At 41.3% G+C, this 26,554-nt stretch overlaps 1 protein-coding gene across 2 annotated transcripts; it reads left to right on the forward strand.

Moving 5' to 3' along the window:
• The first annotated feature begins 5,765 nt into the window (after positions 1-5,765).
• On the forward strand, positions 5,766-26,554 carry LOC115142743 (retinol dehydrogenase 11-like). Of its 2 annotated transcripts, none has more exons than XM_029682419.2 (6): positions 5,766-6,090; positions 12,264-12,503; positions 13,203-13,292; positions 19,439-19,501; positions 20,033-20,142; positions 25,783-26,554. In XM_029682419.2, exons 1-6 carry the CDS (start codon positions 5,928-5,930, stop codon positions 25,960-25,962), a joined length of 846 nt encoding a protein of 281 aa, XP_029538279.1. In that variant the 5' UTR covers positions 5,766-5,927; the 3' UTR covers positions 25,963-26,554. The 2 variants fall into 2 exon arrangements, with proteins under 2 accessions (XP_029538279.1, XP_029538278.1); XM_029682418.2 differs by having other exon boundaries at positions 5,768-6,090; positions 19,439-19,627.

A 26,554-nucleotide genomic window follows, 5' to 3' on the forward strand; every position in this document is an offset into this window, starting at 1 on the left:
CTACAGCCAGTAACCAGTTAGAGCTAGTATGCCAGCCTGCTAGCTAGTCAGTAGCCAGCTAGTGCAACCCAACTTTGTTCAGTTGTTGTTGAGTTTGTTATATTGGCATGCTAACTTCATAATATATTATGCATCTCAGCTAACATGAGTATTTTTATCTTCCTGTCACACTCACACAGTCTAATTCTTCTTCATCATCATCATCATCATCATCTTCTTCTTATATGATATAATGGCAGTCCATAAACAAACGTTAAGGTGCATGCTGCCACCTACTGTGCTGGAGTGTGTGGTCAATCACGGTTTACAACATTAGCTCCACATTTCTAAATCATCCTACCTAACTCAGTACTTTTGAGAAATAGTCTAATCCTTTCTTTGTGCTGCCAACCTAGGCTGTAAACACAGCCCCTAAGCCTCATGAATATTCTATGAGGCGGTGTGTGCTTCTGGGAATGAACAAAATGAGAAACCCAAATCAAAATTTTAATACATTTAGATGTTATTTATTTTCCACTATGGTGTGGTCTGCACAACGCATCACCGGGGGCAAACTACCTGCCCTCCATGACACCTACAGCAAGGCCAAAAAGATCAAGGACAACAAGCACCCAAGCCACTGCCTGTTCACACCGCTACTATCCAGAAGGCGAGGTCAGTACAAGTGCATCAAAGCTGGGACCGAGAGGCTGAAAAACAGCTTCTATCTCAAGGCCATCACACGGCTAAACAGCAATCACTAACTCAGAGAGGCTGGTGCCTTCATTGAGACTCAATCACTGGCCACCTTAAACGGATCACTAGTCACTTTAAAACAATGCCACTTTAATAATGTTTACATATCTTACATTATTCATATGTATATACTGTATTTTATACCATCTACTCCATCTTGCCTATGCCGCTCAGCCATCGCACATCCATATATTAATATGTACATATTCTCATTCACCCTTTTAGATGTGTGTGTATTAGGTAGTTGTTGGGGAATTGTTCGATTTACTTGTTAGATATTGCTACACTATCGGAACTAGAAGCACAAGCATTCCAAAATTGGATTTACTTCCTTCAGATTGAAATACTGTCAAAACTACTGTCAGACTGATTTGTAATAGACTGTAATAGACCACAAATTTAAAAAAGTAAACATTGGCAGTTGATTAAATAACTTGACATAGTGGGGTAACAAATGTTTTTTTTTATATCAAAATGGGGTTACAGGACAAAAGGTTTAGGAACCCCTGCTTTATCCTTTCCTCACTACTAGCTAACTATTGACAAAATTATCAGCAGAAAAATTCAGAAGAATTATCAGCAGCAATTCAAAAAATCTAGTACAGTAACTGCTAGTGCTCTCCAACCTTGTTCCTGGATAACTACCTTTTTGCTCGAACCCAAGTTGTAACTATCTGATTCAGCTTATCAACCAGGTAATTATTAGAATCAGGTGAGCTAGATTAGGGTTGGAACAAAAATCTACAGGACTGTATAGACAGCAGCACATCTTTCACATGGCCCAGCGCTGCTCTTACTTAAACTATATGTATCATGGCACAAGGAGAGACCCAGATGCAGACACAGGAGGCAGATGGTTGGAGTCTTACAATATACAACCAGTAATACGAATTGGAGTGGATCCTTTGTCTGAACCATCCAAGGCATTTAACTGATTCCAGAGGCTGACCCAAAACAACGTCACCGCTGAAGAGGAAGACAGAGCGGCCTTCTGGTCAGACTTCAGAGTCGAACTCACCACCCACCGCTTCCAAGTATATTACTCGCTAATGTCCAGTCTCTAGATAACAAGGCAAACGAAATTAGGGCAAGGATTGCTTCCAGAGAGACATCAGGGATTGTAACATACTCTGTTTCATGGAAACATGGCTCTCTCGGGATATGCTGTCAGAGTCGGTACATCCACTGGGATTATTTGTGCGTCGTGCCGACAGAAATAAACATCTCTCCGGGAAGAAGGAGGGCGGGAATGTATGTTTGATGATTAACTCATGGTGTAATTGTAACATCATACAGGAACTCAAGTCATTTTGTTCACCTGACCTTGAATTCCTCACAATCAAATGCCAACCGCATTATCTCCCAAGAGAATTCTCGCCGGTTATTGTCACAGTCGTGTATGTCGTCACCCCCTCCCCCCTCCCATCAAGCCGATACCATGACAGCCCTCAAGGAACTTCACTGGACTCTATGCAAACTGGAAACCATATATCCTGAGGCTGCATTTATTGTAGCTGGGGATTTTAACAAAGCAAATTTTAGAACAAGACTACCTAAATTCTATCAGCATATTGTATGTAGCAGATTGTAGTACCCGCACTGGCAAAACATTGGATCACTGCTACTATAACTTCCGGGATGCATACCAGGCCCTCCCCCGCCCTCCTTTTTGCAAATCTGACCATGACTCAATTTTTCTCCTCCCTTCCTATAGGCAGAAACGCAAACAGGATGTACCCGTGACAAGGACTATTCAACGCTGGTCTGATTGTTTTGATCACGTGGACTGGGACATGTTCCGGGTAGCCTCAGAGAATAATATCGATTTATACGCTGATTTGGTGAGTGAGTTTTGAAGGAAGAGCATAGGAGATGTTGTACGCACTGTGACTATTAAAACCTACCCCAACCAGAAACTGTGGATAGATGGCGGCATTCACGCAAAACTGAAAGAATGAACCACCGCATTTAACCATGGAAAGGTGACCTGGAATATGGCCGAATACAAATAGTGTAGTTATTCCCTCCGCAAGGAAATCAAACAAGCGAAATGTCAGTATAGGGACAAAGTGGAGTTGCAATTCAATGGCTCAGACACGAGACGTATGTGGCAGGGACTACAGACAATCACAGACTACAAAAAGAAAACCAGCCACGTCACAGACACCAACGTCTTGCTTCCAGACAAACTAAACACCTTCTTTGCCCGCTTTGAGGATATTACAGTGCCACCGATGTAGCCCACTACCAAGGACTGTGGGCTCTCCTTCTCTGTGGCCAACATGAGTAAGACATTTAAACGTGTTAACCCTCACAAGGCTGCCGGCCCAGACAGCATCCCTAGCCGTGTCCTCAGGGTATGCGCAGCCCAGCTGGCTGGTGTGTTTACAAACATATTCAAACTCTCCCTATCCCAGTCTGATGTCCCCACATACTTCAAGATGGCCACCATTGTTCCTGTACCCAAGAAGGCAAAGGTAACTGAACTAAATGACTATCGCCCCGTAGCACTCACTTCTGTCATCATGAAGTGTTTTGAGAGACTAGTCAAGGATCATATCACCTCCACCTTACCATAGACCCACTTCAATTTACATACTGCCCCAATAGGTCCACAGACGATGCAATCACCATCACACTGCACACTGCCCTATCCCTTCTGGACGAGAGGAATACCTATGTTAGAATGTTGTTCATTGACTACAGCTCAGCATTCATCACCAAAGTACCCTCCAAGCTCATCATTAAGCTTGAGGCCCTGGGTCTCAACCCCTGTTTATGGAATTTCATTCCTATATGTTCATCAACCAATTCACTTAAAAGACTCTGCCCATTTCTAAGAATTTGTAAGATATTTGCATAAAATGGACAGAAACCATTCTCAAAATCAATCAATAGCGTTTATTCTCGAGAGTACTGATCATAGTACAATTTTCATCAGGTTATATACTAAAAAATGACGTCATAGGTTTTAAAATGTCCTTCCTCCACTCCGATACAATGGTAGTATAGTTCACAAGCCTTCCCACATTGTCTACCACCTGTTAAATAATCTACTACTAGCCCAAGGTCTCTCCCCTCCCTGGGTAGAGACAGGATGTCTTGTAAGGAACACACTATTCCAGCCGGTCTGACGATAACTCCATTTGTTTCTAACAAGGAACAGACAGTCCTTGTTCTAATTCTTGATTATAATTACACACATTATATTCAGTACTATGATTATAATAAGAGTCATACATCCATACAGTAAGATAGTAGTATTCTGTTTAGTTATAGTTTTAAGCTAAATGTATACATAATTGAGTCATTATTCATCAAAATCCCATAACAACCCCGCCCTGTGCAATTGGGTCCTGGACTTCCTGACGGGCCGCCCCCAGGTAGTGAAGGTAGGAAACAACATCTCCACTTTGCTGATCCTCAATACTGGGGCCCCACAAGGGTGCGTGCTCAGCCCCTTCCTGTACTCCCTGTTCACCCATGACTGCGTGGCCATGCACACCTCCAACTCGACGAGCTAGCCTATAGGGAGGAGGTGAGGGCACTCTGAGTGTGATGTCAGGAAAACAACCTCTCACTCAACGTCAACAAAGCAAAGGAGATGTTCGTGGACTATCCACATTGATGGGACAGCAGTGGAGAAGGTGGAAAGTTTTAAGTTCCTTGGCGTACACATCACGGACAAACTGAAATGGTCCACCCACACAGACAGTGTGGTGAAGAAGGCGCAACAGCGCCTCTTCAACCTCAGGAGGCTTAAGAAATTTGTCTTGTCACCTAAAACCCTCACAAACTTTTACAGATGCATAATTGAGAGCATCCTGTTGGGCTGAATAACTAGCCCTCCAGAACACCTACAGCACCCGATGTCACAAGAAGGCCAAAAAGATCATCAAGGACAACAACCACCAGAGCCACTGCCTGTTCACCCCGCTACCATCCAGAAGGCAAGGACAGTACAGGTGCATCAAAGCTAGGACCGAGAGACTGAAAAATAGCTTCTATCTCAAGGCCATCAGACTGTTAACTTCTTGCGGATTAGTGGGACGCTAGCGCTAAATAAACGATAACATTTAAGACGGAGAATCGTTATTGTCTTTACCAGAGAAAAATATCAAAGAACGTGCTCTCATTCACGCGCTTGGAAACACTACAGCCAAAATGGGAGCCACCTAGAAAAACTACAATTTCTGGCTCATTTTTTCAAAAACCAGCCTGAAACTCTTTCTAAAGACTGTTGACATCTAGTGGAAGCCCTCGGAACTGCAATCGGGCGCGATTTCACCCTATTAGAAAATTGCCAGCCATTGAAATCAGTGGTAGGATAAAAAAAAAAATGGGGGGGGGGGGGTTTGTCCTCGAGGTTTTGCCTGCCATTTCAGTTCTGTTATACTCAGACATTATTTTAACAGTTTTCGAAACTTTAGAGTGTTTTCTATCCAGATCTACCAATTATATGCATATCCTAGCTTCTGGGCCTGAATAGCAGGCAGTTTACTTTGGGCACGATTTTCATCCGGATGTCAAAATACCGCCCCTATCCCAAAGAAGTTAAACAGTAATCACTAATACAGAGAGGCTGCTGCCTACATACAGACTTGAAATCATTGGCCGCTTTAATAAATGGATCACTAGTCACTTGAATAATGCCACTTGAATAATGTTTACATATCCTGCATTACTCATCCCATATGTATATACTGTATTTTATACCATATATTACATCTTACCTATGCCGCTCAGTCATTGCTCATCCATATATTTATATGTATATATTCTTATTCCATCCCTTACCTAGATTTCTGTGTATTAAGTAGTTGTTGTGGAATTGTTAGATTACTTGTTAGATATTGCTGCACTGTCAGAACTAGAAGCACAAGCATTCCGCTACACTGGCAGTAACATCTGCTAACCATGTGTATGTGACCAATAACATTTGATTTGATATGATTTGATTTAAAGAGCAGGTTTTTCCAATGTTGCGCACACTCAGTGGCAATATCGACTTTGGGGAAAACTTCAAGGTGTTGACTTGAATCGTTCTATGTGGATACTGGCAAATAGCCCTCAGAAAGGAGGCGGGTCGTAAATCTGACAATAAAAATAAATCTGCTTCAACCTGACTGACAATTGCGAAGTTGTATCCAGATACATTTTCGTTCTGCATTTGGGGCTCGGTGGATTTTAAAATGTATTTGGTTTGGACTGATGTTTTCTCTCACCCGTTGTGGGCGGTATCGACGGTGATTTTGGGACTTGTTTTGCGATCACAGCGGAGAGGGTCGTGGGATCCGCGCGCCTGTCTGGTGCAACTGAAGGGCAAGACAGCCATAGTTACTGGAGCTAACACAGGTAACTGTTTTGTATGGTGCCACTTGGCATGGGCTATATACTTGTTTTGCTTGGATAGGCTTATCCAGTCAATTTGATTCAATAGTTATATTTATCCACCAAGTGCACAGACAAAAACCACATGGTAATACAACTAAATCTAAAGACTATTTAAATCATAATTGGTAACCCACTGGGCACATACGTCAATTCAGCATCTATATTCACTTTGGTTCAATTTCATCTAAAGGATGTGGAAACAACTATGATTTAACCAGTGTTTGTCCAGTGGGGAAATACCTCTCGACATGACGCATTTCCCTCACTTTTCACCCCCCAGCCCGCACTCAAAATGTCTCAAATAGATTTCGGATTTTAGTTAATGGCATGCTTTTGGAATCTCGCTTTTGAAGAAAGTGAGAGTTCTCCTGTATGTCCACATGTTTTTGTCCGTGAGAGAGGGTTTCCATTCATTTTAAACTCTACTGACAGTTTTGCATTTTAGCTCATGTGCCCACTCTGGTATTGACACGCGCGCTCTAGCCAGCACGGCGCAGATATGCGCACATACAGCCTACATTTATGAGATTATTATGGACAAAAGTGCGCGATTATTTTTTATTTGTCAAATGGCAGCCAAGCATCGATTAGCAAGTCACCAGAAAAACACCCTTGATATTTATTGGAAAAAAGCATCAAGCTCCTTGCTATAATGGCACATTATTTTGTGAGAAAACCATCAGTAGAGTTGAAAATGCGATGGAAACCGACTTAACTTGTCTTTTTTATTCGGTTCATGGGAATTACTATTTTTATGTTCACTACGTCATCACGCACAGCCTTTCGTCTGCAACGAATCAATTTGATGGAAACAAGTCTCTAGTGGGAAAATGTGCATATTGTTTTTATGCGGATTTTAGAATATTCAGCATGGAAATCTGTCACCAATTGGATGGAAAAGTACCTATAGCCACAAAAAGATCCCACCTTGTCTAGCATATTTTGTTTTGTCGACATTTGGAACGATTACCAAGTTTCCCGAAACATTTGCTGTTTCCATCAGGCCTGTCATTACATTTTCTTTATCCAACATGTACTTTACTTTGGTTATAAACCAGGTTTCCATCCAACCTTTTATGCAAGTACAGTACACTGCTAAACAAATGTCACAATAGGCCTGATGGAAACATCACATTTTAAGGTAAACTTTTCAAAATGTTGGCAAAACAAAATATTTCAAAAGGTGGGATCTTTTTGTGTTTTGTGATGATGCAAACACATCCTCATTTGAACATTGCCCCTTATTTAAATTGTATTTGTGAGTGTTTATTTCTATGTATATTTTATTCCAGGAACCTGCTTAACTTACAATATTCATATCAGAGTTCAAAATCAAATTAAAGCTATTTAACTTGTATTTTTTAATAAAACTACTCCCAACAGAAGAAGGAGGTGAGCAGCATTGTATGGAATGACATGTCAGTTGGCATAATTGCATGTACTGAAATGCATTAAGGACAGGAATGTGATTCTCCAGTCAGGAAAAATCTCACTTGACACAGAGGCAGCCAGTATCAGAGCCTTAAAGGAAGAGATGCAGGGTCTTGGAGGTGAGCAGCATTGTATGGAATGACATGTCAGTTGGCATAATTGCATGTACTGAAATGCATTAAGGACAGGAATGTGATTCTCCAGTCAGGAAAAATCCTCTCTTGTCTGAGGCAACATTGTCTCTCTTGTCTGAGGCAACATTGATTGCTACACAAATGATTGTTGCACCTCAATTTAGAAAGGAACACAGCCGCCAGAGTAAAAGGAAGAGATTCCATGATGAGACCTCTCAAGAGGAGACAGACAGCTTAGGACAGTGCAGCAAATGTGTTCCAGAACACAGTGTTTTTTACTGCTATGGACAGCATCATAAGTGACTTGGACACTAAGTTCCAGAACACAGTGTTTTTTACTGCTATGGACAGCATCATAAGTGACTTGGACACTAGGTTCCACACCACTGCAAAAATTGTATAATAATTTTCTTCTGTTCTGAAAGTTGGGCAGATTAGTGAGGATAAAGTCCCTTCTCTGTGCCAACCACTGATCATGAAGTATTCCAGAGATCTTACAACCGAGTTTCAAAATGAAGTAAGACACCTGAACACTGTATATGCTGCCACTTTCCCCCTTAACCTGTCCCCTCTTGGTCTCCTGAATGCAATTTGTAAGATGCAGCTGCAAAGCATTGTTGGAGAAGTGTGCATTGCTTTACTTCTATTTTGCACACTGCCTGTGACTGTTGTGGTGGCCGCAAAGCTTTCAGTGAGCTAAAACTGATTCAAAAAAACTATTTGAGGTCCACTATGTCCCAGGACAGGCTTTGCAGTCTTGCCATGCTGTCCATTGAAAGTTAGTTAGCTAGAAAGCTGGACTTCAAATATTTGATCTGTGACTTTGCTAGCAAGAAGGCTCGGCGCTGGGCTCTTGGTGAGTAAGGCTGAGCAAGGGCCAGTGATAACTGTTAAATGGCTATGGATATTGGATCACTACACACATGATGCCCACAGGATGAGAACAAGATTGAGAACAGACTGAGAACAAGATCTATCTCAAAGTAATGGCTGGATTGCCATACAATTTGTTGTGCACAATCAAGAGATTGTGGGAGATACCTGTTGATTTGGTGACCACTTGACCTTTCCTCTAGCGCCACCATCAGGCCTTTTCATTTCCATTTTGTTCTCCATTTCCACTTTTATTTTCTAGTTGGTATGTATACTTAGTTCAAAAATCTGCTGCTGATTTTATTATTTTGTTTGTTATATAATTCTATAGATGATAATGTTAAATTATTTTAATTGAAGAGGTTAATGTATATTTAAGTTATATTTATTTTAAGTTATTCATTAATGTTAAGAGAATTTTCCATTCAAGAATTGTACCATTAAAATCACATTTAGACTGTAAAAGATGGCCTTTAGCACATTTCTTATAGAGGGTATCAGTCTTGGGTCAAATAGTGAATTCCACTGTATGCAGAATGTTGCATGCATGTCTACACAGTGTTATATTTTCACAACTCACTGTCAGTAAATATTGTACAGTAAATATTGGACTACAAGAGAGTTGCAAGCCTGCAAAGGTAGAGTTATTTAATGCTTTGAATGGTTCGATTGGGTTCTGGAGGTGTGTGGTTACAGCAATTGCTCAGGGTTGGTGTGGCCTGTGGTGGTGCCCAATGTGATATATTTTCATGGAGCCCAAAATCCCTGGCGGCGCCCCTGCCAGTGAGTGTCGAATTTGGTCAACAAAAAAATCTAATTGCTCATTTGTTACGTGAGGCTTATTTGATCAAACAGACATTTCGTAATGGTTAGGTTGTTAAGAATGCACTGATATAAGTGGACGCACTTGGAATTACGGCAACTTATATATCGGACATTAACGGAGTTGTGCCTGTTGCCATAAAGATAGATGTATGACTCATCATGGATATAGCCCATTTTAACATAGATATTGCCATTGAGGGCTTCCACCATTTTAAAAGTAGTTAACTGGGTGGGGAGCCTACGAGTTGGGAGCAATCAGACAATAAAGAAGAGGAAAATCTACTACGTTAAAATGGCGCTGCCCATGCAGTCACAGTCACTATAATGACACAGATACAAAGAATGGCCCCACCTGATCTCGCCTCCCTTCTATCTTTGAGGACTTGTATTCCCATTAAATTGACTATCTTGTCAATATAATAGACAATCTTTGCTTAAATACAATTCAGCAAACATACAATTAACCGATGAGATCGCTTGGAGAGTTAACAAGTCAATCAGTCACACCTGTTACAAAACTCCTGTCTTTTACAGCTTTTGCACACAGACAGAAATGTCAGTCAGACAAGCAGGCGGGCACACCACAGGAGGTTGGGGAAACGGGCTCGTGTTAATGACCGAAGTGGAATCAGTGGAATGGTATCAAATACAGTGCCTTGCGAAAGTATTCGGCCCCCTTGAACTTTGCGACCTTTTGCCACATTTCAGGCTTCAAACATAAAGATATAAAACTGTATTTTTTTGTGAAGAATCAACAACAAGTGGGACACAATCATGAAGTGGAACGACATTTATTGGATATTTCAAACTTTTTTAACAAATCAAAAACTGAAAAATTGGGCGTACACAATTATTCAGCCCCTTTACTTTCAGTGCAGCAAACTCTCTCCCGAAGTTCAGTGAGGATCTCTGAATGATCCAATGTTGACCTAAATGACTAATGATGATACATACAATCCACCTGTGTGTAATCAAGTCTCCGTATAAATGCACCTGCACTGTGATAGTCTCAGAGGTCCGTTAAAAGCGCAGAGAGCATCATGAAGAACAAGGAACACACCAGGCAGGTCCGAGATACTGTTGTGAAGAAGTTTAAAGCCGGATTTGGATACAAAAAGATTTCCCAAGCTTTAAACATCCCAAGGAGCACTGTGCAAGCGATAATATTGAAATGGAAGGAGTATCAGACCACTGCAAATCTACCAAGACCTGGCCGTCCCTCTAAACTTTCAGCTCATACAAGGAGAAGACTGATCAGAGATGCAGCCAAGAGGCCCATGATCACGCTGGATGAACTGCAGAGATCTACAGCTGAGGTGGGAGACTATGTCCATAGGACAACAATCAGTCGTATATTGCACAAATCTGGCCTTTATGGAAGAGTGGCAAGAAGAAAGCCATTTCTTAAAGATATCCATAAAAAGTGTCGTTTAAAGTTTGCCACAAGCCACCTGGGAGACACACCAAACATGTGGAAGAAGGTGCTCTGGTCAGATGAAACCAAAATTGAACTTTTTGGCAACAATGCAAAACGTTATGTTTGGCGTAAAAGCAACACAGCTCATCACCCTGACCACACCATCCCCACTGTCAAACATGGTGGTGGCAGCATCATGGTTTGGGCCTGCTTTTCTTCAGCAGGGACAGGGAAGATGGTTAAAATTGATGGGAAGATGGATGGAGCCAAATACAGGACCATTCTGGAAGAAAACCTGATGGAGTTTGCAAAAGACCTGAGACTGGGACGGAGATTTGTCTTCCAACAAGACAATGATCCAAAACATAAAGCAAAATCTACAATGGAATAGTTCAAAAATAAACATATCCAGGTGTTAGAATGGCCAAGTCAAAGTCCAGACCTGAATCCAATCGAGAATCTGTGGAAAGAACTGAAAACTGCTGTTCACAAATGCTCTCCATCCAACCTCACTGAGCTCGAGCTGTTTTGCAAGGAGGAATGGGAAAAAATGTCAGTCTCTCGATTTGCAAAACTGATAGAGACATACCCCAAGCGACTTACAGCTGTAATCACAGCAAAAGGTGGCGCTACAAAGTATTAACTTAAGGGGGCTGAATAATGTTGCACGCCCAATTTTTCAGTTTTTGATTTGTTAAAAAAGTTTGAAATATCCAATAAATGTCGTTCCACTTCATGATTGTGTCCCACTTGTTGTTGATTCTTCACAAAAAAATACAGTTTTATATCTTTATGTTTGAAGCCTGAAATGTGGCAAAAGGTCGCAAAGTTCAAGGGGGCTGAATACTTTCGCAAGGCACTGTAATCAAACACATGGTTTCCCTGTTTGATTGCAGTCTGAGAAAATGCTCTTGAACTTTGTTTTGTCCTGCTGAGTGTCTTTATCACTAACGTCAACTCACTCACTTTTGTTCATCGCCTTGGTCCGTACAATTGACCTTATTTTAGCGTCAAGAAAATGTCATACTTCCAGATCAACTGTTATGTCAATACCATTGTAAAGGACATTTTCTCCCCTTTCATGCCGAGACCGCCGCCCGTTTCTGCATGATTCAAGAAGGCAGTGAGCGCCGTTGTGTCTTTAAAAAAATGGCGGGTGGGAAAGCGAAACTAATGCGTGGGAGTGAGAAGGAGAGATGTTCTGTGGTAAAACGGCTTTTTTTCACTCGATCTGTCCCAACTTATCACCTTATCACCCCCAAAACCTCCCTCCCTCTACTCCCCTATCCCGTTTTCTCATTCCCTTTCCCCCTTCTTTCTGTTTCTCGTTCTCTTTTTCTACCACTCCCACTCTTTCCCTCTCTCATTCTACTTCTTCTTTCTCTATCTCATTTTCTCCCTAACTCCTTTCCTCTTACACCCCACCCCCACCACCTCACCTATCACACTCTCAGGGATAGGGAAGTTCATTGCCCTTGACTTTGCCCTGCGCGGGGCTCGTGTTATCATGGCGTGCCGGAGCGAGGCTCGCGGTAGCGTCGCCCTGCATGAGATCCGTAAGCGGAGTGGGAATGCGGACGTGCACCTGCGTCTGGTGGACACCTCATCCCTGGCGTCAGTGAGGGCGTTCGCAGACGGCGTCCTGCGAGAGGAGAAGGAGCTCCACATACTGGTCAACAACGCCGGGGCTTCAGGTGGGCATCGGATCCAGATTAGCCTGGAATACACACTTAGGCTGGAATCCACACTGAATATCGTTCACAATGTATTACTGTCCCAGTAAAGGAGCTCTATCCACATCCTGGTCGACAATGCCAGGGCTTCAGGTGGACATTGGTTCCAGAGTCAGTTATAGCCTGAAATCCACACTGAATATCGCTACATTTTCAATATTCACCTGAAGCAGAACCGTCATGAAAAGGAGCGATATTCACTCTGGATTCCAGGCTAAGATGCAGGTAACCATGGGTGGACATCAACAGCCATCACACTAGTGTGATCAACTAGGTTTGAATCAAGAGTGTCTACATGCCATAAGACTGAAGACTGGGCATGAGGGGAGTTAATGCAAGTCTTTAGGTCTTGGGTAAGATTACCAAAGCACGGTTGTCATTTCGAGTCAGTACCCAATAAGAATGTCCATGAGACGAACAGCTTTTCTTGATTGATAATAACGATGGTAACATGCCATTCCACCCAATTACAATTTGGCTTACAAATTCCCATTCATTATCTATGTCTGTTTGCGACATGCAGATCCTTTTGTGCCCAAAGTAAAATGCATTCACAGAATTTCTTGTCACATATTTTAGCAATGCTTTCTGTATATAAAATACATATTTTCAAATATGTATGGGTGTGCCTTGGTTTGGTTATATTGTGTCTGCACACAGGCTTGCCTAGAGATATCACCTCAGATGGGCTAGAGGTGTCCTTCGCTACCAACCATGTGGGCCCTTTCCTCCTCACCAACTTGCTTCTGGGTAAGATACAACATATCCCACTAATGCCTCACCCTGCTGTAATGCTGGAGCTCTGTGTGCAACTAATGCAGTGTTACACAGGCCACGGCTATAGGCTTATTATACAAATATGTTCCTATGCACTCTTAGAAAGTGTTTCTCAAAGGGTTCTTCCACTGTCCCCATCGGAGATCCCTTTTGGGTTCCATGTACAGTGCCTATCAGGTTTCAGGTAAGACCCAAGTGCAGACTGCTGAAGTAACAATGTTTATTGCAACAACAGGGGCAGGCAAACGACGGGTCGAGGCAGGCAGGGGTCGATAATCCAAAGTAGTGGGGCCAAGGTACAGGGTGGCAGGCAGGCCCAGGGTTAGGTCAGGCAGAGGTTGGAATTCTAGAGTAGGGGTAAAGGCACCGGACGGCAGGCAGGCTCAGAGTCAGGACAGGCAAGGGTCAAAACCAGAAGGATGAGGAAAAAGCGAGACAGGGGAAAAGCAGGTGCTGAGACAAACCGCTGGTTGACTTCAACAAACAAGATGAACTGGCACAGACAGACAGAAAACACAGGTCTAAATACCCAGGGGATAAGTGGGGAAGATGAGCGACATCTGGAGGGGGGTGGAGACAAGTACAAGGACAGGTGAAACAGATCAGGGCGTGACAGTGCCATGAAAAAGTATTTGCCCCCTTTCTGTGTTTTATCAATTTTGTCGTGGAAATTTCCTGTATTTACCAAATCATGAGAGCAAACCACACACAGGTCAGAGTTATTACAAAGTCCATCTTTAATTATATGAGCTCCATCACAACCCTGTGACTCTCAGATCAATTCAGTGTCTATAAATGAATTCTCTGAGAGTCCCTTACACATTGCAACTGAGATCCTTTATAGCAAAGTCACACATAGCCAGACAGCATTGGCCACAATTTATCCTTCAGCTTTGTCTCCTAAACTATGTTCTTTTCTCAAACTCAGAACCCTAAACAAATCCTCCAATCAACAGGCATATATCACATCCACCCTATCTTGACAAGATCACAGAGACACATTGACTGGCACACAGACATTGTGGAGCCAAGAGATACACGCTTGACCTCTCCCCTCTCTCCGGCCCAAGTAACTTAGTCCTGACAGAGAACAGATAACTGCAAACCCGGCCACAGTATTATACAAAAATAAACTGTCAAGCATGGTGGTGGTAGTGTGACGGTTTGGGGATTTTCATATATATATATATATTTAATTTAACCTTTATTTAACTAGGCAAGTCAGTTAAGAACAAATTCTTATTTACAATGATGGCCTACCCCGGCGACGCTGGGACAATTGTGCACTGCCCTATGTGACTCCCAATCACAGTCGGGTGTGATAAAGCCTGGATTTGAACCAGGGACTGTAGTGACACCTCTTGAACAGCAATGCAGTGTCTTAGACCACTATGCCACTCAGGATGCTTTGTTGCCTCAGGACCCGGACGACTTGTCTTAATAGAAGGAACCATGAATTCTGCTCTGTATCAAAAAATTATACAGGAGAATGTCAGGTCATCTGTCTGTGAGCTGAAGCTGAAGCGCAGCTGGGTCATGCAGCAAGACAGTGATCCAAAACACACAATCAAGTCTACATGAACATTGTTCTGGGACATGGTAAAGTCCATGGAGAATAAGAGCACCTCCTCCCAGCTGCCCACTGCTCTGAGGCTAGGAAACGCTGTCACCACCGATAAACCCACTATAATTGAGCATTTCAATAAGCATTTCTCTACGGCTGGCCATGCTTTCCACCTGGCTACCCCTACCCCGGTCAACTGCCAGGCACCCTCCACAGCAACCCGCCAAAGCCCCCACCATTTCTCCTATACCCAAATCCAGATTGCTGATGTTCTGAAAGAGCTGCAAAATCTGGACCCCTACAAATCAGCCGGGCTAGACAATCTGGACCCTCTCTTTCTAAAATTATCTGCCGAAATTGTTGCAACCCCTATAACTAGCCTGTTCAACCTCTCTTTCGTATCGTCTGAGATTCCCAAAGATTGGAAAGCTGCCGCGGTCATCCCCCTCTTTAAAGGGGGTGACACTCTAGACCCAAACTGCTACAGACCTATATCTATCCTACCCTGTCTTTCTAAGGTCTTCAAAAGCCAAATTAACAAACAGATTACTGACCATTTAGAAACCCACCGTACCTTCTCCGCTATGCAATCTGGTTTCAGAGCTGGTCATGGGTGCACCTCAGCCACGCTCAAGGTCCTAAACGATATCATAACCGCCATCGATAAGAGGCAATACTGTGTAGCCGTATTCATAGACCAGGCCAAGGCTTTCGACTCTGTCAATCACCACATTCTTATCGGCAAGACTCGACAGCCTTGGTTTCTCAAACGATTGCCTCGTCTGGTTTACCAACTACTTCTCTGATAGAGTTCAGTGTGTCAAATCGGAGGGCCTGTTGTCTGGACCTCTGGCAATCTATATGGGGGTGCCACAGGGTTCAATTCTTGGCCCGACTCTCTTCTCTGTATACATCAATGATGTCGCTCTTGCTGCTGGTGATTCTCTGATCCACCTCTACGCTGACGACACCATTCTGTATACTTCTGGCCCCTCTTTGGACACTGTGTTAACTAACCTCCAGACGAGCTTCAATGCCATACAACTCTCCATTCATTCAATCCCTGCCAGCACCTGCCCGCCCGTCCAGCATCACTACTCTGGACGGCTCCGACTTAGAATACGTGGTGTCATGACGTTGCCCTCTTTGGGTACAGCAAGCCCCTTCCTACTCTCCCTGCCTCCCCTTGCATCCTTCAACTAGGCTGCTGTGGTCAGAGAGTGAGGATCTCCTTTTGGCCACACAGTATAGAGATAGAGTGAAGTTTCATAGAGAACAAAGGAATTTCTTCCACCTCACAGAACTTGCACCGAACAACGTTTACGTTCTGGAGAAGGTATAAAAGATCGGTGAAGAATCCAGCTACGAACTGGTCCATTTGTTACAACTTGGGGAAGCTCATGGGAGACGGTGCAGCCACATTACCATAATGCTGTTTACATAATAGCCTCAGATATGAGGTTTACATCTAATTGTTGTATAAGATGAATGAGTGAGGATGATACTGTTTGTAAAATTGTGTAATGTGATTTTGGACTGTTTAATGAAGGAAACTCCAATTCCCTTTTGAGTTTAACTAAATCAGAGGACCGTCCATGAGCCCAGTCAGGGTCAGGCATCCTGGGACAGCCCCTTTTCTGCAATTCCGAATAAAACCCAACTTTGAGAAATTCTAAGTAGACCATGTTTCTCTCAATCACGGGAGGACAAAGGTTGTAGACCATTGCTGAATCTTTTAACCATACTATCGATACCGACAGAATAAGAACAAGTCTTTGATATGAATTACTAGTCTGCAGCTAGGAATTCGTTATCATTGAACACGAGAACGACAACTGCCGAAATATCCATTCTATATATATATATATATATACACTGCTCAAAAAAACAAAGGGAACACTAAAATAACACATCCTAGATCTGAATGAATGAAATATTCTTATTAAATACTTTTTTCTTTACATAGTTGAATGTGCTGACAACAAAATCACACAAAAATGATCAATGGAAATCAAATTTATCAACCCATGGAGGTCTGGATTTGGAGTCACACTCAAAATTAAAGTGGAAAACCACACTACAGGCTGATCCAACTTTGATGTAATGTCCTTAAAACATGTCAAAACGAGGCTCAGTAGTGTGTGTGGTCTCCACGTGCCTGTATGACCTCCCTACAACGCCTGGGCATGCTCCTGATGAGGTGGCGGATGGTCTCCTGAGGGATCTCCACCCAGACCTGGACTAAAGCATGGATGGAGCGAGACATGATGTCCCAGATGTGCTAAATTGGATTCAGGTCTGGGGAACGGGCGGGCCAGTCCATAGCATCAATGCCTTCCTCTTGCAGGAACTGCTGACACACTCCAGCCACATGAGGTCTAGCATTGTCTTGCATTAGGAGGAACCCAGGGCCAACCGCACCAGCATATGGTCTCACAAGGGGTCTGAGGATCTCATCTCGGTACCTAATGGCAGTCAGGCTACTTCTGGCGAGCACATGGAGGGCTGTGCGGCCCCCCAAAGAAATGCCACCCCACACCATGACTGACCCACCGCCAAACCGGTCATGCTGGAGGATGTTGCAGGCAGCAGAACGTTCTCCACGGCGTCTCCAGACTCTGTCACGTCTGTCACGTGCTCAGTGTGAACCTGCTTTCATCTGTGAAGAGCACAGGGCGCCAGTGGCAAATTTGCCAATATTGGTTTTCTCTGGAAAATGCCTAACGTCCTGCACGGTGTTGGGCTGTAAGCACAACCCCCACCTGTGGACGTCAGGCCCTCATACCACCCTCATGGAGTCTTGTTTCTGACCATTTGAGCAGACACATGCACATTTGTGGCCTGCTGGAGGTCATTTTGCAGGGCTCTGGCAGTGCTCCTCCTGCCCCTCCTTGCACAAAGGCGGAGGTGGCGGTCCTACTACTGGGTTGTTGCCCTCCTACGGCCTCCTCCACGTCTCCTGATGTACTGGCCTGTCTCCTGGTAGCGCCTCCGTGCTCTGGACACTAAGCTGACAGACACAGCAAACCTTCTGGCCACAGCTCGCATTGATGTGCCATCCTGGATGAGCTGCACTACCTGAGCCACTTGTGTGGGTTGTAGACTCCGTCTCATGCTACCACTAGAGTGAAAGCACCGCCAGCATTCAAAAGTGACCAAAACATCAGCCAGGAAGCATAGGAACTGAGAAGTGGTCTGTTGTCATCACCTGCAGAACCACTCCTTTTTTGGGGGTGTCTTGCTAATTGCCTATAATTTCCACCTGTTGTCTATTCCATTTGCACAACAGCATGTGAAATTTATTGTCAATCAGTGTTGCTTCCTAAGTGGACAGTTTGATTTCACAGAAGTGTGATTGACTTGGAGTTACATTGTGTTGTTTAAGTGTTCCCTTTTATTTTTTGAGCAGTGTATATATATATATATATATATATATATATATATATATATATATATATATATATATATATATATATATATGAGAGAGAGATCTGAAACTAACTTTTCAACAAAGATACCGACGACACACTGAGTGTAAATATGTATATTGATTGCAATTGTTCCCGAATGAGTGAGCGTTCATGTGCAAAGGATTAGCATTTCAATTGTTATAATTATCAACTTTGTAGTGTTTCATCTTAGTCGACCCCCACTTCCCCGTTGTCTAACAAGCCGCCATGCCGGTTTAGCCCACTAGGGCACATTCTCCTATCATTCATTGTAACTATCTACTGTTTGTTTATGGATTTCTGTGAATTACTTAGTTAGTAAAAAATAAATGATTTAAAACAATTGATGTATGGATAACTCATAGTGAAGACTGGGTTTGTGCAGATAACCAACAATTTACGACGTTTGGAATGAGACTAACGTGAGCTAAAGTAAATAATTCATTAATCAGAAGACTATGGATCAGATATCTGAAAGGTTATATTGGGAAATTATAACTTTGTAATCTGAATATTTTCCTTGGTGCCCCGACACCCTACTTAATTACAGTTCCATGATTAATCAGTTTTATCGCGTAATACTAATTACAGAGAATCTTTGATAAAAACTAAGTCTTCAATTTAATAATAGTAAAGACATGACAGTGGACAACAACAAATACCTAGGTGTCTGGTTAAACTATAAACTCTCCTTCCAGACTCACATTAAGCATCTCCAATCCAATATTAAATCTAGAATCGGCTTCCTATTTCGCAACTAAATGTTTTGTTTATTCCATGTGTAACTCTGTGTTGCTGTATGTATCGAATTGCTATGCTTTATCTTGGCCAGGTCGCAGTTGCAAATGAGAACTACAGTAGATAGCACCTTTTTTCCAAGAGTGTATTCTAGTACTGTATTTTGTGAGTGTTGTGCATTTTGTTACTTTACCTGTTTTATATCTACTCAACCTTACAGTAGGTTACTGTGTATAACATTGTCCCAGTTATCTCATGTTACATTCCACACTTTACTACTCTTCTCTCATCTCTCCTCCCTCCATCCCCCCATTCCCCTTTCTCCCTCCTCTTCCTCTCCTTTTCCTCCCCCTCTCCCCTCCATCCAGACCTGCTGAAGCAATCAGCACCGGCACGCATCGTCAGCGTGTCATCCATGAACCACTGGAAGGGTATGGTCGACTTCTCGCACTTCAAGGGCAAGAACCTGGGCTACACTATGGACAGTGTGTACAACCACACCAAGCTGCACAACGTCATCTGCACTAACGAGCTGGCACGAAGGCTAGAGGGAACAGGTGGGTATGAAGGCCTGGGACAGTATTAGTAAAGCATCTCAGAGTAGGAGTGTTGATGGCATCTGGTTTGGCTATTCGATTATCAAATTCTTGTTTAGAGCACAAAGTAGCCATACTTATTTTACAGCTGCTAAAACAACCGTATTAGTAGATGAGTAACATTTTTCAATGAGCATCCTTTCTGAATGGTCTTGAAAGGGGGAATGTGGTGATGTAATGAAATGCACCAAATGTCTTCTTTGAAGCTGCTGGAGATGGAGTTTTCCCATGTGTGTCAGACTTCCCATGAAATCAGATTCCTGGTAAAGGAGGGACATGGATTTCTGGGCTTTTGTGTGGTTTATAATCTCTTCTGTGTGAACGTGCGTGCGTGCGTGTGTGCTTTCGTGTGTGTGTGTCTCACAGGGGTGACAGCTAACTCCGTCCACCCCGGGTTGGTGATGACAGAAATGATGAGACACTATAACTTCATGGTTCGGTTCCTCTTCAACATGATCGGAATCTTCTTCTTCAAGGTGAACATTTTGAATCATAACACCCTGGTGAAAATCATTCATACAGTACATTGTTTAACACTTTATTTTACCATCCTGTTTCAGCTGGTATTATTAAGTAAGAAACCATTTCTGGCACTTATATGTTATTATGTAATAATTATCATTTTATGCAGTAGTTTCCAAATAACAAGTAAATAGTGTACTGTGAAATGAAGTTGCAATCAATATTTTATTTTTGTCTGAACTGAAAGAGCGAAAGGCTGGGATTCATTCAAAGATGCATTTCAGCAGTGCACAAATGACAACACACCTTTGAAAGGCAATGTCCCTGCTTTTTGTGGATATCACATTCATGTGCAATGTGCTTGTCGACATCGCTCCTTTGACTAAATTCCGGGAAAAGTGTGTTTCTGAGACGGTCTGTAGTTGGGAAGAAAATGTGTGAGATATAAAGATTTGTTATTGTTATGGTCCTGGTTGTAGCATGTATTGGAACAGGATGTGTTAGGTCTCACTTCATTCACAAGGGAACTAAAGAGACTTACTGCACCTGACAACCGACAGTGCGCTTTTTAAAGATCATTTCCAGCTGAGCCAGTTTAACCAATGATATTTTGTACAGATAAGTATAAAGAGGTTGTGGCGCTTAACTACTGTATGACTCTTTCAACATGCCACTGAAAAGGTTGAAAGCTGCAATTAATTTTATGTTACCTGAAACTACTGAAGAATAATTCAAAGCCATTTGCAAACATTGGATGCTTTGCATATACAACTTTGAACCTCTTTGACCATCTGAGGCTCAGTGTTCTTGTTTCAAACACACATTACACCGACTATAGAGGGATAGTTTACTCAGATTTTCCACTTACCGTGGCTGTAGTTGATTCAAAAAGGCAGTTTTGGGATATTTAGTCTTCTTTCAACACTTAAAGGCGTACTCCTTCATATACTTCCCCAGAGTCCGATTAACTCGTGGATACAAATTGTATGTCTCTGTGTCCAGTATGAAGGAAGCTAGAGGTAGTTTCATGAGCCAATGCTAATTAGCGTTAGCGCAATGTCTGGAAAAATAGAGGCCGTTACCATTACAAATGTAGACATAGAGAAAAGCCGACCCCCGATATAATCTGGGATGCCTTTAAGGCATACATTATGGAATGATAATCTCAATGATAATCTAATATTTGGCTAAATCTAAATCTGATTAAGTGATTTCTTTTTCATTATTTTTTTTTATTTCTATCTTAGAAAAAGACCATAAAAAATCTTTACAAGATAAAGAAGAAAATCACATTTCTGAATTTAAGCAAGAATACAGTCTTTTTTACTTTTGAAGAGAGCCAACAATTACAGGTCAAACTCCAATAAAGCATATTACTTAATAGCAAATAAACCTGGTAAATATCTTGCAGCTCTCACAAAAATAACAACGTGTTTAATGACCATTTTATAAGCTTCTATTAAAATATATTGAAATCCGAATGAAACAGCAGTTGGACGGACCTTATAGCCTTCTGAGACTCAAGAACCGTGAAGCAATTTACAGAAAACAGAGATCGCCCCAAAATAAATATTACATACTGTTAAAACTTTTACCCGGAGAAAAGCACCAGGACTGGTTCGCTTTCCCATAGAATTCTATACAACATTTTGAGACATAGTAGCACCCCTTTTTACACAAATGACAACACATGTCACTCAATTCAGTACTTATAGTTCTATGTCTCAAACAGTTATTTCAGTTATATTAAAACCAAGACCATCTGGAGAGTCCCCTAATAATTATAGACACAAGTTTAATAAACTGTCACAATTAAATAAAAACAAAGCTAATAAGCAATAGAATGGCAAAAGTCTTACCATACTTGATAAATATCAATCAGAGGGTTTATTAAAAATAAACAATGACATAAAAAGGTAGGCAAGTTGAGAACAAGTTCTCATTTACATTTGCGGCCTGGCTAAGATAAAGCAAAGCAGTTCGACACATACAACAACACAGAGTTAAACATGGAGTAAAACAAACATACAGTCAATAATACAGTAGAAAAATAAGTCTATATACAATGTGAGCAAATGAGGTGAGATAAGGGAGGTAAAGGCAAAAAAGAGGCCATGGTGGTGAAGTAAATACAATATAGCAAGTAAAACACTGGAATGGTAGATTTGCAGTGGAAGAATGTGCAAAGTAGAGATAGAAATAAGGAGGTGCAAAGGAGAAAAATAAATAAATACAGTAGGGGGAGAGGTAGTTGTTTGGGCTAAATTATAGATGGGCTATGTACAGGTGCAGTAATCTGTGAGCTGCTCTGACAGCTGGTGCTTAAAGCTAGTGAGGGAGATAAGTGTTTCCAGTTTCAGAGATTTTTGTAGTTCGTTCCTGTCATTGGCAGCAGAGAAATGGAAGGATAGGCGGCCAAAGGAAGAATTGGTTTTGGGGGTGACCAGAGAGATATACCTGCTGGAGCGTGTGCTGCTATGGTGACCAGCGAGCTGAGAAATACAAGAATATGTTTCAGTTTAATACAATACATAAAAAAAATATATAGCTTTATTAATAATGGATGTTGATCCTGAAAAGGCTTTAGACCATCTTAAATGGCCTTTTTTAAATTCAAAACAGAAGCTTTCAACTTTACAGATGAAATAATACATTTAATTCAAATAATATAGAAATGTCCTAAATCAAAAATATGCACAAATACTACATTATCTGATGAAATTGCTTTAGAAAGGGGCACAAGACAGGGATGTCCCCTCTCCACCCTCCTGTTTGCACCGGAAATTGAACAGCTTGCAGAAGGAATTAGACAGGACCCATAAGTAACAGGTATTGGTAAATATGAATATAAACTAAACATATATTTGCAGATGATCTACTGATATACCTGACCAATACTGAAAACTCAATGCCCACTTTGCTAAAAATATTTTCAGAACCCTCTAAAATCCAATTTAAGGGGGGAAAATGATAATTACAATATGAAAAATAATAACTCAAGCAGTCCTTTAAGTGGACTACAACAAATAAGGTTACTTTAATAAGTGACAACAAATATATAAAGATAACTTCATTCCATTACTTAACATATGAAAGCAGATCTAATTAAATTGAACAATCTTCCCATAAATCTTACAGGTAGAATAACCCTCTTCAGAATGGCATGGCTCCCAAAGTGTTTGTATTTATTTTCGCTAATACAAATTACCCCACCGAAGACATTCTTTAAAAAAAGTATACTCTATCATATCAGACTTTATATGGGCAAATAAAATTCATAGAATTAAAAGGAAAGTTTGACATCTTCCTAAGTCTGGTGGTTTTAAATTTCCAGACTTGGAATTGTATCAACTCGCTACCCAAGGCTTTTACTTGCGACAGATACTGTAGTTAAGTGCGCTAAAGAGGAACAAGGGGTACATATTGAAGATGCACATGCTCATCTCCAGAATATTTTTACGTGTCTATTTTCAAAGGATAAAGCTAAGAACATTCACAACTTCATAGTTAAGAACACTATAACAATATGGAAGAAAAAAAGAAACAATATCACTCCCTAAAAACACAATCCTTGGATAGCTTTTCAGAATTCACTGATAACAGCATAGAAACTGTAAATGACTTGGTAACAGGAAGTAAATGTATTTCCATTATATAATTAAAATCTATGTACATATTTTAAAATGCATGTTAAGCTACATATCACAAAATTCCGATTTGAAATCATTTGGACATCAGAGCAACCTTGAGGGAATCTTATTTGAGTCAGAAAAGGATGTTCATGTGATAGCTAAGACTTACAAAACCTTGCAAAGAGCATATTCAGCTGACAATCTCTTTTAAACTATTGGAACCTAGACTTAAAAATAATTGATGTTGGCACAGGATAGAGGGAATTTTGGAGCATAATTAACGAAATGACAGTTAATGAAAATGTACGCTTAATCCAGTATAAACTAATGTATATAATTTATTCTACAAGAGACAAAATGAACTAATTCTACAGCACAACAGCAGAGTCATGTCTTAAGTGTAAAACTAACAACGACTCAATAATCCATACTTTCTGGGTTTTCCTAAAAGTTATGGGCGGAGCTAGAAAGTTGGCTGTCAGAAGTATTACAATGTGAACTTACTTTTAATCCGTCTGTCTGCATATTTCAAGACATGTCATATGGGGGTGTAGTGAGATATGGACTGATGGACTGGTGGATGGACTGATTCTCTTCTCATCTAGAAAGAAATTATACAAAAAACATGGAAATCAATCAATCTCCAATCATTAACACAATAGGAAAATCTAATTATATATTATTGAAATAGCATGGGTGACTGAGGAAAGACACATTGATACAATTTAAGGCCATGTGGCCCACTAAGGATAGGGGTGTGAGCATGCGGGTCTGGGCAGATGAAATGTAGTCGTTGTTTGTGTGCGTCTGTAAGTTGATGTTTGTATCTGGTGTGAATAAAATCAAATAAATGTTTTTTTTCTACAAAGAAAATAAATAAATACCTTAATATAATTTGGTTTTCTGAGAAGTATTTTAAATACTTTCAAATATTATTTAATTTTTCTGAGACCTTTGAATATTAAAGAAAATAGTTGCCTTTTAGTTGAAACTCTATATAAGCTATATTCCACTACCTTGAGTATTTCAAAAGTTTGTATTTTCAAATAAACTACAAAATACAATTGTTTTCTGCCCTGGTCTGGTGGGGACCCAACAAAACAGCGGCACACCACAGAATGAGATGGAAAAAAACAAATCCACTCAATAAACCAGAAGATCAACTGTAAACGCTACCACATGTTGGTAATGAATACAGCATTTATTTCTGTCTCTGGGTTCACATGAACCGTGACTGTGGAATTTCGACTGTTTTGGCCAACCGTGACAGTGGAATTTGGACTGTTTTGGCTGTGTGTGTGTGTGTGTGTGCCATCCCACCTTGGAAGAACTGTTGAGTTTGTCCAGAAAGAATTCTTAGGGCTCTATTCAATCTGTATTGCTGAATCGTTACAGATTGCACAATAGAAATGTGAAGGTCATTTCCGATTGCGCCGACATATGCCACGTTTATCTTGAATGCAGTCTCCGCTAATGCGGGAACATTGAAATGTAATGGAAATCAAGTTGGAATACTAAATTCAGCGATAGATTGAATAGAGATCGTACATCTAAAGACAGAATAAACCAGTGTGAAAAGGAGTAGAGTGTGTGTGTCTGAAAAATTGAATTTCTAGCAGTTTCACAACTCTTTTTCACAGATTTCCCTGAAATCAACAAGGGGAATCTGTCAAAATTCAGAGTTTGCTTGTCAAAGTTACATATTAAGGAAGACTTATTTCCTGGCATATCACCAAAACAAAGCACTGCGCTATTGACTGGCAGTTAGGGTATTTACTAGCAGTGGCTGTCTCTTTTAGGCAGAGGTGGTTAGTGTGTGTGTGCATGTGTCTTCTTAGGCCAGGATTCAATCTGATCACCGCTTGATCCGTGTTAAAGTGATTGATATTTCCAACTGTGCTGGCATCTGCAGCAATTAATGTGAATGGAGGAACATTGACTTTAAAATGTGCATAACTGACAGCGCGAACAGATTGAATCCCGGCCCTACTACCTCACCTTCTCCCATCTCTGTCCACACAGTCTTCTGAGGAAGGGGCAGTGAGCACCATCTACTGTGCGGTTGCCATGGAGACGGAGGGAATAACAGGGAAGTACTTTGACAGCGACTGTTCCCTGGGTCTCCCTGCTCCCCTGGCCCGAGACCCCACCCTCGCAGTAAAGGTCTTTGAGTTCTGCGAGAGATTGACATCCAAGTTCTGAGAGTGAGAGTTTATCTTCAAGTGTTTTATTCAATAGCAGACAAGTAAAATACAGTGTAAGGTTTTATAATCTATGAAGGATACATATAAAGTTTTTTGTGTTTATTTGTGCGTCTTCAGTATTGTAGTCACCTAACAGCTCAGACACACCAATAATGTTTGCCGTAGGTCATGTGATATTTTCAGCTGACTGTATTTTGCTTCCCTGTGAGTAGGGCCCTGCGTTTTGGATAATCATCTCATATGACCTGGAATTGTAACCTTTTATTTTAAACCTTTTCCATAAATGAGAAGTAGACCACAAATGAAAGCAATTGTCAGAGGATGGTGCTGGACCATCTGAGATAAAAAAATATATATATATAATAAAATAAGGGGACAGTTGTCATGTGTTGCTGCCGTGCTATGTTGTTTTCGTCTTAGGTCTCTATGTAGTGTTGTCTCTCGTCGGGATGTGTGTTTTGTCCTATATTATATAATTTATTTTTAATCCTAGCCCCTGCAGGAGGCCTTTTGGTAGGCCATCATTGCAAATAAGTATTTGTTCTTAACTGACTTGTCTAGTTAAATAAAATATAAATGGTTAAAATTCA

This window comes from Oncorhynchus nerka, linkage group LG15 (assembly GCF_034236695.1).
Source record: "Oncorhynchus nerka isolate Pitt River linkage group LG15, Oner_Uvic_2.0, whole genome shotgun sequence".
Lineage (NCBI taxonomy): Eukaryota > Metazoa > Chordata > Actinopteri > Salmoniformes > Salmonidae > Oncorhynchus > Oncorhynchus nerka.

What these genes read in the sequence shown, in the direction of transcription:
- LOC115142743 (XM_029682418.2), top strand. Translation starts at nt 5,928, where the DNA reads ATGTATTTGGTTTGGACTGATGTTTTCTCTCACCCGTTGTGGGCGGTA. An exon ending in CAACAACGCCGGGGCTTCAG is followed by an intron (nt 12,504 to 13,202) that starts GTGGGCATCGGA and finishes GTCTGCACACAG; the next exon opens with GCTTGCCTAGAGATATCACC. An exon ending in TCGGAATCTTCTTCTTCAAG is followed by an intron (nt 20,143 to 25,782) that starts GTGAACATTTTG and finishes CTGTCCACACAG; the next exon opens with TCTTCTGAGGAAGGGGCAGT.